Consider the following 22,835-nt stretch of genomic DNA (forward strand, 5'->3'; position numbering starts at 1 on the left):
TTCGTTCTTGTACCACATTTTAAGACTATATTACCTAGGCGTAAAACACCACCCTCTAAGCCTGCAGTAAATTCTGGAGACTCTCCTGCTAACTGGAATATGTTTGAACTCTGTATGATGTCCAAATCTATTCCCAAAGAAAAAATTACATATCTAGAGCTGAAAATTGGGAATTTTTATTCAGTGAATCCTGCTTTGCCTTTACTCTCTTATCTCAACAACCAGAGCACTCGAGTTAAACAGATTTGCATGTTAGCTGGTGAAGGGAATGAAGAATTGATTACACAAAGCATAAAATAAACATTTTTAGATGTAGAATTATTTGCATTCAAGAAATCAGTTATTTAAAAAAATTGATTCAGATGGACCACTACAAAAGTAACACTAGAAAACTCCTTGATAATTTTGAGAACACAGATAAAGAGTTTTTGGATCAGTATTCAGGATGGTTTACACCAGATGTGTTTGGGCACTGCACTGCACCGGGCAAATGCATAGACAAGGCAAATGTACCTGACAAAAAAAAAAAAAAAAAAAAGAACACATTGTATCACAGTGCACACCAACAACTGGGGGTGGTGTAGTAGTTTTGGTATGAACAAGCCCTTAGGAATGTAACATCCAAAGCAGTTCTGGGCTTTTTCATAGGAAAGTCACTGTAGTGATGATGTGCATGAACCCACAAGCAACATCACAAATTACACAGAAAATCATTTTATCTAACCAAAAGCGTACCCAGAAGTAACATTTGACATCCAGTGGACTGAATCACTCACTTAGGCAGTCCAGCACAAATATCACCCCACAACTGTTTCCAGATAAATTCCTATCTACATTGGAGTCACTTTTCCATGTAGAGCAGATATATTTACATTTTTACTGCTATTATCTTGGACATTAAAAATTTAAATAAGCACCATGGAAAGTGACAACTTTATGTAATGGATATGCAAGCTATGAGCCCATGAACAAATATTTGCTGTTTGAACTCTTCAGCATTTAATTTAAAGAAGTGAAGTGTCGAGCTGAAACCTTTTTTTATCTACTTTTGGATACCATGGAGGAGGATTAGAACTCCTGTCAGGTTTCTATCGTTATTTATAGTGTTGCACCGAAATTAAAATTCTGTTGCCGAAACCGAAAATGCAAAATGCACTTCGCTCAAAACCGAAATGTGCAGTTTTTAAAAATTAATATATATATTTTTGGAAAAAAATACACTGATTAAAAAAATATATATACCCCAATTTTTTTGTAAAATATGAAAGAGGATGTTAGGGTGAGTAAATAGATACCCAACATGTCACACTTTAAAATTATGCACGCTTGTGGATTGGAGTGAAACTGCAGTACTTAAAAATCTCCATGGGTGATGATTTAAACAGTTCTACAGGTTAGCAGTGTAAAGTTACAGAGGAGGTCTAGTGTGAGAATTATTGCTCTTGCTCCGACGTTCGTCGCGATACCTCACGTGTGTGGTTTGAACACCGTTTACATATGTGGGTATGGCCTATGCATGCGTTCACCACTACGTGCGAGCATGGGGGGACGGGGGGCACTTCAAGTTTTTTTTAAAAAATATTTTTTTTTATTTTGTTTTTTGCACGGTTCCTTAAAAAAAAAAAAAAAAAAATTAATCACCGTTATTCTTATCACAAGAAATGCATGCATTCCTTGTGATAGAAATAATTAGTGGCAGGTCCTCTTTATAGAGAGACATGGGGTCAATAAGACCTCACATCTCTCCTCTGCAATGTAAAGCATTGGATCAAAAAAAAAAAAAAAAAAAAAAATGGCCGGAACGAGAAGGGACATTGCTCCAGTCCACCAAGGGCATACAGTGGTGGTCATCTTTCCTTCACTCATCTCTATGCCCAGCGCTGGGATCGATGGTTTCTCAGGTAAAGCAAAGAACTACCGAGCGGTGGCGGCAGAGGCCGGCGGTGAGGGGCGGGGTTTTTTCGGCACATGTATCGATGCTTTTTTTCCAATTCGGCTGAAAGGGGTGTTTTCAGCCGAAACATTTCAGCCACCGAAATTTCGGTGCATCCCTAGTTATTTAGACTTTCTTAGATAGATTTCTTCTCACTCACTGTACTCCTTATGTTTCATAAGCTTCAATAAAGAACTTACAAGTAAAATTCATTTCTCGAAGTACAGTAAGGACTCGTTCACACCATACGAGCAGAAAAACTGATGTGCAGATTTAACTTGCAGAGACATCAGTTTACAGCAGGTTTCATGCACGCTTCAATTACTTTTATACATGTTGCAGATTCCTTCACAGAAAAAAATCTGCACATACTAGTGCTGTGGTATGAACCGGGCACATAGAAACAAGAGATTTTGTTGTGCTCTTACAGAACGTGTGCAGAAAAACTGATGTCTCTACAAAACAGTGTGAACGAGCTCTAAAGGAAAACAGGATCTTTAGTCATTACTATGTGTATGCAGCTACTGTCAGGGAAACGGACACTGGCAAGAAGAGAAGGAAGCAGGGGCATCCCCCTATATAACCCCTCCCACTCATCTAGCCTAATTTTTCTAGGAGGCTGTAGGAAGAGTAAAAACAGAGGGGAAGGACCACTGTCACATATCAATGGGATATCTAAAAGCATCCCAACTGCGGAGTGGGCAAAATAGCAAACAAACATTCCGATGCCACATAAACAAGTCAAGAAAGGCTCGAAAGAACTATGGCACCTTGGATATGAATGTTTTAACAGCTTCTGTACTCAATCGCTGACATCTTAATGCAAGCAGGTTTAAAAAGGGGATCAAACGCCATACTGGCTTCCTCCTCCAGGATGGCTATACTCCCACACAGGTCTTCAGGTACTGGCCTCTGCTGCTGGCAGACTATGGTCCTGAACCTCCAAGACACTCTGCGGCTCACTCCACACACTGCACTATGTATCAAAGGGAACAACTATAAGCAAGATCCAATGCATTCACCACATTACAGGCCAGCCCCATTACTCCCAACCAGCAGAGCATGGAACCTCAAGCAACAGCCAAGCAGTAACCTAATCAGGAAGCTGAATAAGGAGCCTAGGTGGCTATAGTGCAGCCAGGACACTTGATAACCTGAGCTCCAGGATGTTTAATCTGTATCCGAGCTTACGCTGATGACCACGTACCCTGGACTGACGGAGTCCAGGACTCCTCCCCGGCAAGACAGGCTAGCATCCATCATCAGTACTTTCCACTCCACAGGTAGAAAGGATTTCCCTGACTCTAGTGTCAGGCTGGATGTTCACACAGGGTAATCCGAGGACAGTTCTTTTTGTCCCACAAGGTCAGGATGCCGAGTTGCACAGTCTTAAATGAATTTGCGAATACGGGACTACCTCAAAAGGTGGCTACCATCAACCCCTGCACCCTCAGGTACAAGCAGAAAGGCAATCCAGGGGCCTCACCTTATGTACCTAGGACTGGAGGGTCCAAAACTTTTCCTGGGGAAGGAAAACTTGTACCATGGCTGTGTCCAGGACAAGATGCAAATATTCCAGCCAGTGCCTGAATGGTCCTGCTCCAGGGTTGACTTCTTATAATTGAGGACCCAGATAAAAACCTGCTAGACTTGGGGATAATTCACACATTGTGTGGTGACAGGCATTTTACTGCATTGTACAGCCTTTGTCACCACAAGGACATGCAGAAAACAAACGTCTCCTGTGTGTCCCATTCAAACTTCAATGTACCCTGGAACTGCACTGCAGCATGCTGTGATAAAATGTAGACTTCTTATCGCAGAGCACTGTACAGAATTGCATTCCACTGTACAGAATTGCATTCCACTGTACAGCAGCGCAGCGTATCTGAATGAAGTGTGTGTTTTGTAAATTCCAAGTCTGTTTAAAACAAAATTTAAAAAAGGGGGGGAGGAACAATGTGATGCTCTCAATCTTGCAACATACTGCTCCCTAGTGCAGTCGAGAGCGGCCAGCTGCCGGACAGGTAAAGTGCTCTAGCAGCTATTCACTCTAGTGTGAACCCAGCCTTAAACCACCTATTTCAGATTGGCCCTGAGGCCTTCTTTTGATTACTCCCACAGAAGTCAATAGTTCAGAAAGCCCAAAATGACAATCCCCCTGGCTTCCATAAGAGCCTAAACCAGAGCCAGCACCTTTGTGAACATATGTATTGCCGTAACTAAGCAAATAGTCAGAGCCTCAAATTGAAAATGTTGTTTCACCACCACAAAGCGCAAGTTCACAGATGAAGCAGAAACATAGGAATATGGAATGTTCTGTTTCAAATGCCACTTTATGTATGGACATACCTCCATAAATCCAGTTTGTCCATATAGTATGTTCACCTGCTGACTTGACACCGTCTATATATATATAGTCATTTTTAAGAGTTGTTACTGCAGTCGCCCTTTCCTTTTCTTAGGAAATGAAAGTTGAAGTTTGTGCCTGTGACGTAAGCATCCATCTGGTGAACTAGCTGCCTACCTTCCTGTTTCAAGTTTAGGAAAAGCATTTAGCAACTGTCATGGCGGATGACCAAAGGTTCCAGTTTTGGACTAGTCACATGATGTTAACACCCATTTAACTCTAAGCTTGCTGTTAAGCATATAAGGATTGGACTAAAACTATACGATCACGCCAGGACTTTATGATAATATATCAGTTTAATGCTTAAGAGTTTAGATATATTGGTTACCTTAGTCCACCTCATAGAAGATGAACTTCTGTATGCTATATTATCTCCACTGCAATGTAATAAATGCACCTTTCTTTATCAATTTGGACTCACTATCTCATTTGAAAGGTTTCGTTTGGGGACCCCCTAACCTGACATCAGTGGGAGTAAACAATGCAGCACCTATGATATCAGTGATAGGAATTGTGCCCCATCGTTGGTGACTATGAGAAATTGTGTCCCATCATTGGTGTCATTGGAAGGAACTGTGTCCTATCAGTGTCATTCGGAGGAATTGTTCCCCTTTGTTGCTGTCAGTGGGGGAAATTATGCCCCATTGTCGGTGTCAGAAAATGAAATATTTCCCTAAGGGCCGGATAAAAGCAGGCAAAAGGAATGCAACCGGCCCCGGGTCCACAGTTTTGAGACCACTGGTTTAAAGGCTTTAGCAATCTGCCTTTTTATTGTTCTGTTTCAAATACCACTTTATGCACCGACACACCTCCTTAGACCCAGTCTGTCCAGACAGCATGGTTACTACTAACCTAGCAACATCAATAGACAGCTTAACTTCAATAAGACACAGAAGAAGCTGAATCTAAAGCAATTTAAATTCAGCTAGTTTCAGTACAGATAATTATTTTCAAGTCTTTTACAGTGTGGGAAGTCAATTACTTTTCTAAGCCCAAACTCTTGGAAGTAATAGGGAGGGGAGGGTCTAGCAAGGACTGAACTAACTAGCACTAAACAGGAAGGAATGACAGAGAGATAAACCAAAATCAAATAGTAAACAAGCTGTCAAATCTGCTTGCAATCTCTTTTTTGTCTGACATCAAGGGGGTGTTGACAGAGGTCATCTGAACAATTACACGGCTAGGGGGTGGCCCTGAGATGTCATTTGTTTTTGACCAGGCCCCAGATATAAGTTTTAATAACTCTGAATATCTGCAGGGTACAGCTGGCTACCCGGCATAGGAGTTGTAAAATATGCTGACGCTTTAGAGCCTTGATGATAACCAGTATATCAAAAATGGGGATTGGCCATTTCTTTCAGCTGACCTATTTATGACAAGGTATCTGTTAGTTCTCTGGATTGTTCAAGCTTGTAAGTGAGACAGTTTTATTAGGGTTTCCAGACTGAAATTGGGGAGTGGAGAGATCTGGGTGCCCAATCAATGGATTGGAAACATGTTCCTGACATCAATTAACAGTTTGTATATCGTATAACTGAAGGAAGGTGGGGAGGAAGATCGCTGTACTATGACTTCTTATGAGAGATGTGTGACATGAATAAAATGGCCACTACACACAAAGCTATTCATGTGTCCAGTACACACGACCATTACAATAACCCCCCGAAAGCACAACCGATTCAGTGCAACAAAAAATGCAGTTTTTTTTGTCGGGTGCATTATGTATGCTTAATGGCATGAATTGTAGAGAAGGCAAAATGTGAAACTACAGCTTGTGGCTTCTGGGCACAACAATTTGGACCCATAAATCAGAGACTTCTCTGATCCATATGGTTGCAAAGGTGAGGAAACCTTTATCAGAAAGTCTGTTGGACTTTTATCAATAGGACATTTTCTGTCTTGCCCCTAAGTTCTGAAAATAAATGGTCTTGGTTCAAAATAAACATGGCTTCTGCTCTGTAGGTTTCTGTCTCTTCTTTAGAGGTAAAAGAGTGCTCTTTCCTCACATGATCTTCTGAATAAAACGTAAATTGAGCATTGCCAAAGGGCCATTCATCTTATTAAGGCATGCGTTTTAACTGCTTCTTACAGGGGAGCTTAGCTGACCACCATTTAAACCACAGTACTCTTCCCATTTGCACTGATGTAAGTCCCAGGCAAGAGGGTTGCCTGAGACAATCTCCCAGGCCATCCAGGCAGAAGCACAACGCTTCACAGAAGAGCTCCAACTGCTATATGGCTGATGGACTGGACCGGAAAGCTCCAGGTTCTTTCACCATATGATTTAGACATACCAGAAAAACCTGACGAACCCTCATGGATACAATGGCGGATTGCATGGCCGTAGTAGCCAAGGAAATCAACAGCTCACATTTTATGTCTGCAGGGTCCTTTACCACCAGCATAATGGCCACTGATATAAGGTTCTTATTCAAGTAATGCAAAGAAAAAGAAAAAGAGCGCACCAACCTTGCGCATTCTCTCAAACTGTAATTTTATTAAAATGAGATATATACTCACAAACAAAGAAGTAAACAAGCGTATAAGATCCTCAAAGGAACATTGAAGTACAAAACCAGTGCGAGTCACATCAACAGGGGAGACTTTCAAAGTTCCGTTGACGTGTTTAAAAGGGGGTTCCTTCTTCCTCAGAGCTAAAAAAACTATGACGGCACTCTTCTATATGTATATATCATGGAACTAAGACTAGGCCCTCCCAACTGGGCTGGGCAGTCCCAAGAAAGGAGGAGGGGCATAGGTGTCTTTAAAACATAAGAAAATTGGGGTCATTTAAACATGGTAAAAAACAGAAATATACAGTATGTATAGGTGAATACGACATAATAATGGTATCATCTGTGCAGCTATGATAAAATTCAGTAAAACTACATGATAGTATTTACAGAAATCATTGTGATTAAAAGAGCTTAAAAAGCCAGTAGCTATTTAGTAATTTCAAATATATAAATACAATAAAGAATGTAGCGCTACTCCTTAAAGGTACATACACACATATATATAATAAATCAGTGATGTGTAATCTCAAAATTACATCAAATTAAATAAAAATTAATGTGATAGTGATATCAATTAAAATTAATTGGTGCCCATTATCTGATTTAATTTTGTAGATTTAATGAGTAACTTAAAACATGTGAAAAAACATTTTCATATATATATATATACATATATATATACATATATATATATATACACACACACACACACATATACATACACACATATATACATACACACACATATATATATATATATATATATATATATATATATATATATATATACATACATACATACATACATACACACATACACACACATACATACACATACATACACACACACATATATATATATATACATACATACACACACACACACACACATATATATATATACACATACACACACATATATACATACATATAATTCTGTGAATATAAAATCACACGTGCCTCTCGTGTAGTGAAAAAAACACAATATAGCAATAAATAAAACAGTGCTCTCAAAGTCCAATAAATGCTGATAGTGACCAAAGAAAACACTTGTGCTTCCAATAACTACTGTTGGTGACCAAAAAATTAACAGGAACTCATGTAGATCTTTGGGTGCATGTGAATATGATAATCCGACCACCATCTGGTTAAGCCTCTCACCTCATCACTTCGACCCTTGCGGATCAAAGCGCTTTTGTGGATCCCCCTAACGGATCCTCCAAGATAGCTATCACTCCAAATGTTGCTGCTTGTCGCACCGAAATCCCTCAGAAATTAATATTCCACCAATGGCTCCTCTCCAGGTAAGTTGCAGCATCAATCTCTCAAATGAGACATAAAATAGATCCTCCCATAGTGCAGCGTTTTCTTTGGTCACTATCAGCATTTATTGGACTTTGAGAGCACTGTTTTATTTATTGCTATATTGTGGTTTTTTCACTACACATTTGTGTCAAAAGGAAGGAGAGTTTGTGCTTCCAATTGACCCCAAAAACATGGCCGCCTCCAGTACATCTACGGGAAAATGGAGGACGGGATATATATAAGCTGGCAATGGATGAGTGATTGACCTATCACAACCCCCTGATGAAGCCACGTGATTGGAGGCGTAACGCGTAGGGGAGGGACTATGTCACCACTCGGAGAGGAGCTGCACAACACGATAGACAGCAGGTGTATGACTCAGAGGCCAGCAGAGGATTTCCAATGGGATATTGCGTTACTTAAACCTGTGTAATGTGAGTTTAATACTTGGATGGTGGGAATAAAAAGTTTTAAAAAGGTAAAGCACTATGTCCTCTATTTCTTCCTGCATGCGGAGTAACACAAGGAGAGGATAATTAGGAGGTCTGGGATAACAAAAGGAGTGTGTAATCCCTGAGGGGATAATCAGCCACCAGAGGATACATCCATTACTCCTAAAGGAAGGATCTCCCTATTTCACCAGCAAAAGTATATGTCTAGCAGGTTCCAGGGAAAGTGAACCGAAAGCGTGTATAGCCTAATTGCAGGCATCAAAGGAGGTGAGCGCACATCTTCACTATTTGAAGGTTTCACAAAAGTCACAAATTGAAGAACAACAAGCACCAAGTCACTATATATAAACAATTGTTTATTCAATGGGACTATTATTTTGATGATATTTGGATTCATACTAATCACTATTAATTATTTATGAAGCATTTGGTTATTTTTTATGGGGGATCATCTAAATGCGTTTTAGTTGAGGGTTATTAGTTGGTTTACTATTTTTATTATATTAAATGAGGGTATTATGAATATAAATGTAATTGAGGGTATTAGTAAGTACATCATGTCACGAATAGATGATTTATGAGCACTTGGTAAAAAAAGTTTTTAGAGGAGTATTTCATGTGGAATTATTTTGATATTTATTTGGAGGAGATTGAAACTAGTTGAAACTATCTATTTAAATATTTTTTGGTATGTATACACTTTTAATAGTTATTTGTATCATAATTTGAATTAATTTAATGGTAATAATTTAATTATTATTTATTGAGAAGTATTTAGGAGCGCAACATATATTTGTAGATATTTCCAACACAGTTGTAGTTATGCGTTTCATGTTTGCGATCCTCTAGTAATTATCACACCTGTGGCTCGCAAGTTACTCTGATTTATCTATACCTATTTAGTAATTTCACTTTTAGTCTCACAAAGATGTGTGTACCTTAGAGGTAGGTACAGTATGTTCCAAAAGTATCCAGGATGCACTTGCTGTGTGTGGGCTGTCAGTGTGATAGCATTCTTTGTGATTTTTACACCGATTGCTTTTACACCCATAAAATCTGAAAAAGCAATCATTTCTCCTCACTGGCTGCATTCTTGCAGTCATTGAGAAATACTCTGTGAGCTGTGATTGGTCACAGCTTGTCACATGGTACAAGGCTGTTGTGAATAGCCTTGTACCATGTGACCTCTGTGATCATTCACAGATTTCACATGTAGTAAGCAATGTCAGAAGTGACATCTTGCTTACTACTCTGCATGTGATCACTGATTGGCCAATCCGTGATCACATGATCGGGACCTCACACAGAGGTCCCATACGACGATCCGTGTTCTACTGTGTCCGGAGGACACAGGAGGCACCGGATCGCGGTGCTGCGTGCTCCCAGGGAGCGCGCACAGTCCATAATGGCGGGTGCACTTTATAAACAACAACCCGCCCCTGGAGTGCCACCGTCCTGCCGTTTATAAAACAGTGGCCGGACAGCAAGTGGTTAATGCTCAGAACGGACCGGAAGAGCGGTTGTGCCATGCATTCCAGCCAAGGCCTCCGGTCAATGCAGGGAGTGCCTTAAGTGGATGGGGATCATGTATCACGCACCCACCTCACAGAGGAAGTGGAGGTGGAGAGGAAGGGGACATGGCCACGCCAGAAACAAAGGGTAATTAAAAAACAAAGGGAAAAAGCAAAAGAAAAAAATAAAAAGCAAAAAAAGAGGGCACAGAGCCCGCAATGGATTCTATTAGTAGCTCCTGGAACGCATGGCACAGCTGCTCTTCAGGTCCGTCATGTGTGTGCGCTCCACCTGGGATGGGCCGGCCAAGGCACGCCGCAGTCTTGCGCATGTGCGGCGGCCTGTCAGACGTGCATTCCATTGACGGCTCCGGCAGGCCTCTGTGTTCACTGCACATGCGCCCTCGGAGTCATGCACCTATTGGCATGCGTTCCATCAGTATCCATGAGCCAAATTTGAATCTTGATCCTGCTGGCTTGACTTATCACCACCCTGTGCATTAAAGGAAAATCACATTGAGTGCTATCACACTGAAAGCCCATGCACAGCAAGTGCATCCCGGATACTTTTGGAACATACCTACCTCCAAGGTACACATCTTTGAGAGAGTAAAACTGAAATTACTGAAAAGATACTGGCTTTTTAGGCTCTTTTAATCACAATGATTTCTGCAAATACAATCATGTACCGTATTTATTCGAGTATAACGCGCAAAATTTTCAACCAAAAAAAGAACTCAAAGTTTGGGTGCGCGTTATAAACGAGGGTTGGTGTGGGGTGACGCGGTGGCGGCCGATCCATTGAGGGCGCAGGCGCAGGCTCTCACTGTACGCGAAGAAAAAAAAAACGTCCCCTGTGCCGGCCCCGCCCCTTTAAGCAGGGGATCGGTTTTTTTTTCTACGTCCCCTTGTCGCGTACAGTGGGCGGCCCGAACTGGCGAGATGCACTGGTGGGGTGACGCAGTGGCGGCCGGTCCATTGAGGGCGCATGTGCTCACAAGAAAGAAGAAGAAAAAACGTCCCCTGTGCCTCTTCATTTCGTATGGTCGCTTCTTCATTTCCTTTCCTCACCCACGCGTTACGGTAAGCATTGCTGTTTTGCTGTGTTCTTCATTTGATAATCATATTCAGTGTTCATATTATTTATTGATATACTGGTACCCGTTAGATGGCAACTCAGGGAATCAAGAGAAAACGTTCTGCATATGACGCTTCATTCAAGCTCAAAGTTGTTGGTCATGCTGAAATTCACGGAAATCGAGCAGCTAGCCGAGAATTCACTGTACCAGAGACGAATGTTAGAGAATGGAGAAAACAGAAAGTCGTCCTGAAAGATATGAATAAAAGCAAAAAAGCACAACGAGGGAGACAAGCCATGTACCCAGACATGGAGAAGGAACTTTATGAATGGATCATTGACCAAAGAAGTAGTGGGTACATTGTCACATCACTCCACATTAGACTTCAAGCCCAAAAGTTTTGCAAAGATTCAACCTTCAAAGCCTCTAATGGATGGACACAAAAGTTTATGAAAAGGCATGGACTTGTAATACGCCAGAAAACAAAGATAGCGCAGAAGCTGCCAAATGATTTAGCAGAGAAGATCACTTCATTCCATACCTTTATAATCAAACAACGCAAGCAGATTCATTTTGAAATTTCACAGATAGGCAATATGGATGAGACCCCCATGTGTTTTGACCTACCAGGCAACAGGACAATTGACAGCAAAGGGAAGCACACAGTCCAGATTAAAACCACAGGCCATGAGAAAACTCATTTTACGGTTGCGTTATCCTGTATGGCAGACGGTTTTAAACTTAAACCAATGGTGATTTTTAAAAGAAAGACTATTCCAAAAGGAGTTAAATTTCCACCAGGTGTCGTGATCCATTGTCATCCTAAAGGATGGATGGATGAGAAGGGCATCATTTTATGGTTAAATAAAGTTTGGAATACTAGACCAGGCGCACTACTGAAGAAATCCATGCTTGTATGGGACCAGTTCCGCTCACACCTGACAGACACTGTGAAAGACAAACTGAAAAGTCTAAAGACATTTCAAGCTGTGATTCCAGGTGGACTAACCTCTATTCTTCAGCCACTCGATGTTGTTTTAAACAAACCCTTCAAAGACAGAGTCAGGGAAAAGTGGATTACCTGGATGAAATCCGAAGACAAAGAATTGACTGCAAAAGGAAACCTCAAGAAACCTGGCCTATCTCTCGTGACATCTTGGATTAAAACATCATGGGAAGACATGCCAAAAGAAATGATCATCAAGAGTTTTTTAAAAACAGGCATCAGCAATAAACTGGACGGCACAGAAGACGACCTGCTGTGGAATTCAGACTCAGAAGAAAGCGAAAGCGAAGAAGCTGGAGAAACAGATGTTCCTGCCAACTGGGACACTGATGATACATTAACTCTAGAAGAATGGGAACAACTCTTTAGTGTATCTGATGATGATGAATCTGACTTTGAAGCATTTTAAATAAATATTGTTACCGGTAATTTTATTTCGGTATTGTGTTTACCTTGTCAATAAATGATTTTTATCATGGCCGCACGTGTTCAACAACGTTTGTCAATTACAATGCTTGGTCTGAGCCGAGGAAAAGTGAAACAAAAATTTTATACCGATTTTTAATCGAAAATTAGGGGTGCGCATTATACACGAGTGCGCGTTATACTCGAATAAATACGGTAGTTTTACTGAATTTTATCATTGCTGCATGGATGATACCATTATTATATGTTGTATTCTCATATACATATATTGTGACGGGAGTTACTTTGGGTGGGGGGCCCATGGAACTCCGCTCACTTTGGAGAGGTGGAGAGACCCGTCTCAGCTCCCCTTATCCCTCTTATGTGTAAATCACCCTGTGCCTGTTAGGGGTACAGGGTGAGCTGTCCTAATATTGTGTGGGCTTTGTCTCAGACTGTGTAGACATGTTTAGGAGATAGGTGGGGGTTGTTGATTGCTTAATGTTATGTGGCTGCATCCCGTTATTCTATTGTTTGTCTGGCTTGGGAGCATACTATTATGGGATGTATGTGTCTATGTATATTAGCTTAGTGGGGGGGGGTGTCTCCAGCAGCCCTCCCTCCTGATGGGACTGTCTGCTGGTTTGAAGTTTGAATACCTGTATGTCTCTTGTTAATAAATGTAGATTGCCCCGCTCTGTGTCATTATGCAGGGACGGGGGGATTGTTCCCTGAGTGTATATATCTTGTATCTGGGTTCAAATAAAGTAGTCTACCTCCTGGTTTACTTCAAGACTAGTGTCGCCTAGTCTTGTATGGTTGGCTGTGATGTCTGTTGTCAGTGTTCGGAAGGGGAAGCGGTATTCGAACGGAAGTACTCAAAGGCAATCTGGGTCGGTTCCACTATATATATTTCTGTTTTTTGCAATGTTTACATGACCCCAATTTCCTTAGCATATTTTCAAGACACCTATGCCCCTCCTTATTTCTTGGCACTGCCCAGTTGGGAGGGCCTAGTCTTAGTTCCATGATATATATATAGAAGAGGGCACTCATAGTTTTGTTAGCTCAGAGGAAGAAGAGACCCCTTTCGAAACGCGTCAGTAGAACATTGAGTCTCCCCTGTTGATGTGACTTGCACTGGTTTTGTACTTCAATGTTCCTTTGAGGATTTTATACGCTTGTTTTACTTCTTTGTTTGTGAATATATATCTAATTTTAATAAAATCACAGTTTGAGGGAATGCGCAAGGTTGGTACGCTCTCTTTTTCTTTTAGTTTCCAGTATTGGTCGTGCTTCCCCAGCCTTGTTAAGAGCTGCACAACCTTTGATCCATTGGTGGACGAACTTCCACAAGTGGTCTTCCTATCTATCCATCCTTGATCTGGGTCCCTGAGCGCAGGTGGTGTTGTTTTGATTTCTACTGGCCATGTCTTACTTGACTAAGACATGGCCAGGTCCACCGCAGGGACTGCCCACTTTTTGCTGAGACTGTTTTTGGGCATTGTTGTGGAATCTGCTTATGGGGGACAAATTCCTTGTCTGGACAGGCCAATTCCTTGTACAGGTCACCTTTAGTATGATGTTGCAATGGAAAAGACTTTGTTGATTTGACTGCTTACCAAAACCCCAACCACTGATACATTAGGCTTGCAGTTTAAAGCAACAACGCTTTTAAATGTTTATAGACTATCTCTGTGAGAACACTCATTGTGGACCTTTGAGATGCAGACACATGAGATGCCTAGGCATTCTCATCAAGGAAATTAAATGCCTTGGAGGAGTCCACTTCCTTGTCCCCTGCCTTCTCTACTTTCTCCTCCTCCAACCCGAGAAAGGGTAGAAGAGGAAAATCACAAGTTAGCTCCGGTGTTGAATGAGACCTTGACCCTTTATGGTCATCTTTTTTGCAAATCATTACAGATAGTTACATGGTTAAACACGAGTCCATCTAGTTCAACCAATAGGATATTTGCCAACAATTCCATTATGGTTGAAAATGCAGAAGAGAATACCTCTTTGGGCATTAAGATACCAGAGGAAGGAGCCCCTGAAGGAGTATGTAAGAAAAAGAATATTGCCTGAGAGCCAGAGCTAGTTTGCTACTGCATAAATTAATTTTTGGAAGAAGACTGTCTCCTGACATGAGAGCTTAGTTCACTTGGTCCTGATCCCCTTACTGCCAGATACACCAAGTCCGCAAGAGGAATACTCACAATCCTATGAACTAGCTCCAATAAGAAGGAATAGCCTCACATGTCCGAATCGGCTGGTGTCCTGTTGCAAAAAGACTGGATTCCAAAATGGAACCTGCACAAGCCCAGTGGGACAGTACCATAGGTAGATAGTTACATAGTTAGTCTGGATGAAGAAAAATAAATAAATAAATAAAAAACAGACGTCAATCCAGTTAAACCATTAAAAAAAAAAAAGTTATAATCCTATACACACAGTTGACCCAGAGGAAGGCAAAAAATCCCAGCAAAGCATGATCCAATTTGCTCTTGCAAGGGAAAAAGTTACAGATATTCCCTGCATCAACTTTACCTATAAATATTAGTATCCAGTTATAGTATGTGTATCTAGGAAAGCATCCAGGCCTTTTTTTTAAGCAAACTACTGAGCTGGCCAGAATCAACTCTTGAGGGAGTCTATTCCACATTTTCACAGCTCTTACTGTGAAGAAACCTTTTCATATTTGAAGATTAAATCTCTTTTCCTCCAGACATAGAGTGCCCCCTTGTCCTTTGTGATGACCTCAGGGTGATAACTCTATGCAGAGTTCAATATATGAACCACTGATGTATTTATATATGTTGATCATATCCCCCCTTAATCTCCTCTTCTCAAGAGAGAATAAATTCAGTTCCTCATCTTTCCTCATAGCTGAGCTCCTCCATGCCTCTCATCAGTTTGGTTGCCCTTCTCTGCACATTCTCCCTCTCTCTCTGGAGCCTATACCTCTTAATACAAGAGGATTTTGCTTGCTTTAGAAACCACAGCATGACATTGCATGCCATTATTAAGCTTATGATCTACCATAACTCCCAGATCCTTCTTCACCATTGATTCTCCCAGTTGCTCTCCCCCTAGTATGTAGGATGCATGCATATTCTTAGCCCCCAAGTATATAACCTTACACTTATCGACATTAAACCGCATTTGCCACATAGTTGCCCATAGTGCATTGAGGTCAGCTTGTAAGTTGGAGACATCTTGTAAGGACATTATTCCACTGCATAGCTTGGTGTCATCTGCAAAGACTGAAACGGTATTTGTAATCCCAGACCCTATATCGTTTATAAGTATATTAAAAAGTAAGGGCCCCAACACTGAACCTTGGGGTACACCACTGACAACCCTAGACCATTCAGAGTATAAATCATTAACCACTACTCTCTGAATACGAGCTTCTAGACAGTTTTCTCTCCATTTAAATACAGATTTCTCCAAGCCCGTAGACTTTACATTACACATTAGCCGTGTTTGGAGAACTGTGGCAAACACTTTTGCAAAATCAAAGTATACCACATCCACCGCCACCCCTCTGTCCTAGGTTTTGCTCACCTCCTCATAAAAAGAAATCAGATTTTGTTTGACAACTTCTGTCTTTCATTAATTCATGCTGTCTGTTGCTTAAAATATTTTTTTCAAGCAAGAACTCATCTATGTGGTCTTTTAATAAACTCTCCAGTATCTTCTCAACAATAGAAGTTAAACTAACAGGTCTATAATTACTTTGTAAAGATTTTGATCCCTTTTTAAATATTAGGCACCACATTGGCCTTACGCCAATCCAGTGGTACTATGCCAGTCATTAAAGAGTACCTAAAAAATTTGAAAAATGGCTTTGAAATGACAGAGCTCAATTTATTTAACCATTTGCCTCCAGAGGATTTACCGCACCAGGCCATTTTTTGCGATACGGTGCTGCGTTACTTTAACTGAAAATTGCGCGGACTTACAACGCTGCGCCCAAATTAAATTTATGTCCTTTTCCCCCACAAATGGAGCTTTCTTTCGGTGGCATTTGATCGCCTGTGTTTTTATTTTTTGAGCTAAAAACAAGAAAAGACCGACAACCTTGAAAAAAAAAATAAATGAAAAATGTATGTATGTATGTATGTATGTATAACTACTACATATTTTTTTTTTACTTTTCGCTATTAAACATGTCCAGTAAAAAAAAAATTAAAAAAATTAAATTTCATCATAAGTTTAGGCCAAAATGTATTCTGATATGTCTTTGCTAAAAAAAATTTTAAAAAATCCCAATACGTGTAAATTAATTGGTTTACATGAAAGTTATAGTGTTTACAAATGGCAGTATATATATATACTGCATTTTTTTTTTTGTAGTAGTAGTAGTGGCGGTGATCAGCAACTTATAGTGGGACTGGGCATTCTTTCACTGGGAGGAACTGACCTGGTGTCACTGACATCGCCAGTGACACCAATACAGTGATCAGTGCTTATAAAATGCACTGACACTGTACTAATGGCACGGGGCAGGAAGGGGTTAACTGATGCCGGCAGGGAATCACCGGCCGGGACCCAGTGATTGATAACTTAGGCCGCGAATGGCAGCGCGGGTAGGGCGCACATGCGTCCCCTACCCAGAACTGCAATATCACATGTATATACACACACATGTGATTTTGCGTACCCATGCTGCCCTGTAGCAGTATTTCTGCTATAGGGCAGCGGAAGCGGTTAAGGACCAGTGGGTGTATGCCATCCAGTCCAGGTGCTTTATTCACCTTTATTCTGTATAAATATTTCTGGATCATATCAATTGTGAGCCAATGTGGATTACGTGGGGCTGTGTCAATAACATGTCCATTATGGACAAGAGCTCCCCCATGCTCCTTTGTATACACAGAGCTGAAGAAGGTATTTAATAAATTTGCCTTATCTTTGTCCCCAGTCACCCATTCTAGATTATTTTGTAAACGGCCTTTGTAATATTTAAACGATGATAGCGGTCCTTCATTTTTATAATTTATAAAAGCGCTCTTATTATTTATACCTTTTTTAAGTCTGGCCGTAAGCCACATAGGTTTAATTTTTAGCCTTTTAAACTTATTGCCCATGGGTATATTTTGCAGTGTGTTCACATATAGTCTTTTTGAAGTACTCCCATTTCTTTCCTGCGTTCATCGATGCCAATATTCCCTCCTAGTCCAAGTCTTGGAGAGCAGCTCCCAGCCTTGGAAAATAGCTTTCTTAAAGTTTTATTTTTCCCGTATGTGCTTGTTGTTTACGGCTAACAAACTAAATCATGTTATGGTCACTGCTACCCAGATGTACTTTATTATATGGACATTACTAATAAAGCTCTGCATGGTTTGAGATTACCAGGTGCAGTAGAGCATCATTCCTAGTTAGGGCCTCTATGAACTGTACCATAAAAAATTGTCCTGTAGTAGGTTTATACATTTTTGCCCTTTAACTGTTCCTGCGATGCCATTATTCCAGTCAATTGCCAGGTAGTTAGTCCTTGAAGCCCTTTTTTAATCTGTGCAAGGAGCTGAGTCTCCACCTGCTCATTAACACTGGGTGGCTTATAACAAACTCCCAACAATTACCTTTGTAGTGCACACCCTCATGGTCACGAATAAGAAGAAGCTGTGTCCATCAATGAAAGTAAGAGAAATTACAAATTGTAGTTTACCTTTTTTCTGTCTGTACACTGCAGAGCAGACATCATATCATCATGGAACTTGTACACGACAGCCATCTTGTGAAGGTCTCATGAGTAATGTTCCTACCCCCACCCTTTGCAAACTATGGAATTTGTAGCTGTAACTTAACGAACTTCAAAAGAACCTCTTAACTAAAGCACAAACAGTGTCCAGACCTGTCCAGCTAATTAGTCTTGGAAGGATGTCTGTTTCCACGAACCATGGAAACCACTTTTCTCTGCCCTATTGTAAAACAATAACAACTCAGTCAAGCCATCACACATGGCCATTAAGGCTCTAGGAATGCAGAGCGTGCCATAAAACATCTATTCCACATGTAACAATTCCACATACAATTCATAGAATTGAACAGTTACAGGGCACATTAATATTATAAGGTATATATTTGAATAGGGAATATCATAACAAACAAATCAAGGTCATACATGACTATGTTAGCACATAGGAAAGGGGAGAAAGCAGTCTCCTCCCTCCTGGGTGACAAAGGTACGCTGTGTCTGGTATCCCTGGGTTCGAAATATAATTCTGAATAATGATCTGCCAAGTTGCTAGAATACCATCCTAACATACTGGAAGTTGTTAATATTAGTATGAGACTTGGTCATAAATTTGGTGACTTTCTAGCACCCATTCCCAAAACCGGATGATTGGTCAGTTGTTCTCGGGTGACACCCTTTTGATATCATAGAAAAGGGACTGACCAGATCTAGTATGAGAGCTCTCATTTTACCATCAACCAAGGAACATCTCAACGGACTTGAGAGCCACGGCAACATTTCTGCTTGGACAACTGAACACCAAACCAGGACTTTGCAAGTATTCTGTCTTAGCTCCTTTCTTTTATTTCTCTGTTGCATTATTGTTCTCATTGATTTGTAACATCCCTTTCTGGAAATAGTTTAATTGCACCATTTGAACTTTTCATTAATAAACCCTTTTTTTAAAGTGTTAAACTTACCGCTAAGGCTTTTAATGCAAACTAAAGAATCCCTGTCTCTTCAAGAGTGCTACTGTATATAATAATCCTCTGAATATACCTGTCTGTGGTGACAGGTGTGTTACAGACGTTTATTGTTCACATCTGTAATTAATTAACCCAGTGACAATCACTCTAAGGCTGCTGGCACATAGATTGTGGTCCCGCGAGCTGGAAAATCTTTGTGCAGGGTGCAAATGAGAGTGACATTGTTATGCAAGTGACAGCATGGTGCAAGATTGGCAGGTCCTTTGTCACAAGTTGGTGAGAAGGGCAGGGGTCGGGCGCTACACTTGTCACAAGTTGTACTAAATTTGAACAAAGTCTTACAACATTATTCACACCTGCAAATGCACCCGCTCAGCGATCAGCTGTAAGAACCCCAACAGGGGTTTCTGCGAAAAGCTGCAAGAGGAAAACACATCGAAAGCAGTGGGAGGCTCTTGCAGCTAATGGTGCCCACTTGAATGTAATCGCTCATGCAGCGACCGCATACGAGTGATTGGATTTAGATGCAGATTGCCAATCACTCGGATGTGATCCCTTGCTTGAGCAATTACATGTGAGTGGGCACAATTAACTGCGAGAACCAGCAGCCTTCAGTTGGTTTCAATAGAGATGTCTCTTGCAGCTAGTCATGGGAACCCCAGCTGGGGTCCTTGTAGCTAATCACTGAGGGAATGCATTCACAAGTATGAATACACCCTAAAGGTTGAGCAGCTATTTTTTTAAATAGGTATGGAACAGATAAGGAACACAAACATATAGTGGGGTTTTCTCAAATTTGACTACAAAGGTCGAAATACACTTTAATGTTATTTATTGACAGTGTATTTAAGTATCAGTGTCAAATACTTACTTGTTTTAAGGCATGGAGAACTTTGGACCTGAAGATTATTATGGCACAAAACAGAGCAATGATCCAGAAATTCAACAATAATCCCGAAGACTGTACTCCTTTTATTCTTTCATACTGAATTAAAAAAGTGGCTAGCAGCTGAAAAATAGAAAGAAAATAAACAGTGGAAAGGACCATTAAAAAGGAGAACTGTGTTTCAAAGTAAAATCATTTCATGAAAATCGCTGTGAAGATCATAATATAAAAAATACCATTGTTACAATCATAAAACAAAAAAAACCTTAAAAGGCTTGTTCACACCAGGTACTGTATATTGATCTACATTGATACCGGAAAAACAATTGTTTTCTAAGTACCTTGTTCAAACACCATACAAGTCATTGGTGTGTGTTGCATCAAAAGCAGCAGGTCTGTATTTTCATGTAATGCAACGCACAAAAACCCATTACAGCGTGTGTCAGCCCATGGAATGCACGGTTTGCACTGAGTTATTTAAAGGAGAAGTACAGCCAAAAGCTCTTTTGGCTATACTTCTCCTGTGGATCACAGGAGTGCAGTTCATTCTGAACTCCTGTGACCCGTTTTCAGCTGACAGTTTGCTGACGTCACTCAGTAGGTATAGGTTGGGAAGGAGCCCAACTTTAAAGTCGGGATTCACCCCAGTCTTGATCGGCACCTGGCTCAGCCTCTCAGAGAGCCGCTGAGAGCCTGAGCCAGCCACTCCCTCTCGCCCTCCATAGTGGATTATGAGCTGAGGGACCTATGTGTCTGAAATACAAAATATTACATTGACTTAGCTTTTCAATGCAAGTCAGGGTATAAGGCTAGGCCCTGAGTAATCGAGAACCAGCTGCTGGTAGCGGGAAAGGTTTGGATAATCACAAGGTCACTGTATGCAGCAACAAGTACTAACAAAGGTGGAACCGAGTGACTCTTGCAATTAGAGGCAGCGGTGGGAAGGTACTACCTCACACTGAATGATGACTAATAAAGCATGAAATGTGCAAGCATGACACTCCACCTAGTGACATAGCATTTATTTTCTAAGCATCCAATCCCTTTTTTTCCATTAGTTTTCACAAAAAGGTTTTAAAGGTTCTAATAAATGAATTTGTTCCCAGTGCTAGACCAATGTAGTCTACTCACAAATGAGTCTTAAAATGGTTCTGAGCCCCTGAAATAAAAAAAAAAATGAACAAAGAAAACCACAGTACACACAGGTCAGGAAAGCTTCACAAGCAGATCTCCATGCTCAATGGTCACATTCCAAGCAGGTTCCACAATCATCCAGTCCAGTGAAATCTAGGTATGGCCTCCAAAGCTACTGCAGAGGATAAGCTGATCTAGACAGCTGCATAAAGAATCCAGGTCCAGCAGCAAGTAGAAAAGCCTTGATTAACCGTTTCAATACCGTGCAATTTTACACCTTCCTGCCCAGGCCATTTTTCAGGTTTCAGCGCTCTCACACTTTGAATGACAATTGCGCAGTCATACAACATTGTACCCAAACTAAAATTTTATCATTTTCTTCACACAACTAGAGCTTTCTTTTGGTGGTATTTAATCACCGCTGGGGTTTTTATTTTTTGCTAAATTAACAAAAAAAGACCAAAAATTTTGAAAAAAAAAAAAACACATTTTTCTTTGTTTCTGTTATAAAAGTTTACAAATAAATAATTGTTCTTCATAAATTTAGGCCGAGATGTATTCTGCTACATGTCCTTGGTGAAAATAGGATGTATTTTTGAGTTTGTAGGAAAGTTATAGAGTTCACAAACTATGGTATAGATCTGAATATTGATCAATCCTGAAGTACTGACAGCCAATCTAATTTCTTGAGGTCCAAGAATGTCAGAACAGTACAGATATCCCACAAATGACCCCTTTTTGCAGAGTAGACAGTCCGACGTACTTCATAAGAGGCATGGCGAGTTTTTTGAAGTTGTATTTTTATGTCATAATTTTTCGGAAAATGAAAAAATTAAAAAAATTATTTTCACTATTTTTTTTTTTTACATACTGTCACCAGTGCAGTACAGCGCCATCATATAACTGGCATGTCGGTTAACAGGGACACTGACTGGTGACAGTATGAAAAAAAAATATATATATATATATTTTTTTTTAATTGTTTTTTATTTTTTTATTTAATTTTTTATTACATTTTATTTTTTTTAAGATTTTTTTTTCATATTTTACTATGACCAAAGTAGTACAATGTTACCATAGTAACACTGTACTACTTTGGGGAAGTGATCAGTATTTTTTTTTTTTTTTTTTTTACACAATTTGCTTATAGCAAAGAATTGCTTTGCTATAAGCAAGCATTTTACCTGAATGAAATCGATTCATTCAGCTTTTTTTTTTTTTTTTTTTTTTGTGCTTAGCTGTGATTTGGTCACAGCTAATCACATGACATGTGCATGTGATTAGCTGTGACCATTCACAGCTAGGCACTAGTATACAATGGATGGCATCATGAATGAAGCCATCCATTCTATACAACTGTCATGTGACCTGCTGTGATTGGTCACAGCAGGTCACATGGTACCAGCAATGGGAGCCGGTACTCTGATCTGTCATCGGCCGTGTCCGAGGTGCACGGCTCGTGACAGATCCCGCTGCTGCGCCGCTCTGCATTACCGCAAATGGCGCATGTGCGGGAGCACGCCAAATGG

The 22,835-nt window shown here is 40.4% G+C and overlaps 1 protein-coding gene across 2 annotated transcripts in view; it reads right to left on the reverse strand.

Annotated features, from left to right (window-relative positions):
- Positions 1 to 22,835, reverse strand: part of LOC149460927 (multidrug resistance-associated protein 1-like) — a 382,011-nt gene that overhangs the window by 268,281 nt on the left and 90,895 nt on the right. For both annotated transcript variants that reach the window (XM_089679079.1, XM_089679078.1), the window contains exon 4: positions 20,158 to 20,295. In XM_089679079.1, the coding sequence (XP_089535205.1) occupies positions 20,158 to 20,295 (138 nt within the window). The remainder of the gene's footprint in view (positions 1 to 20,157; positions 20,296 to 22,835) is intronic.

Source organism: Staurois parvus, unplaced genomic scaffold (genome assembly GCF_062004578.1).
Source record: "Staurois parvus isolate SC_StPar_1 unplaced genomic scaffold, SC_StPar_1.0 ptg000217l, whole genome shotgun sequence".
Lineage (NCBI taxonomy): Eukaryota > Metazoa > Chordata > Amphibia > Anura > Ranidae > Staurois > Staurois parvus.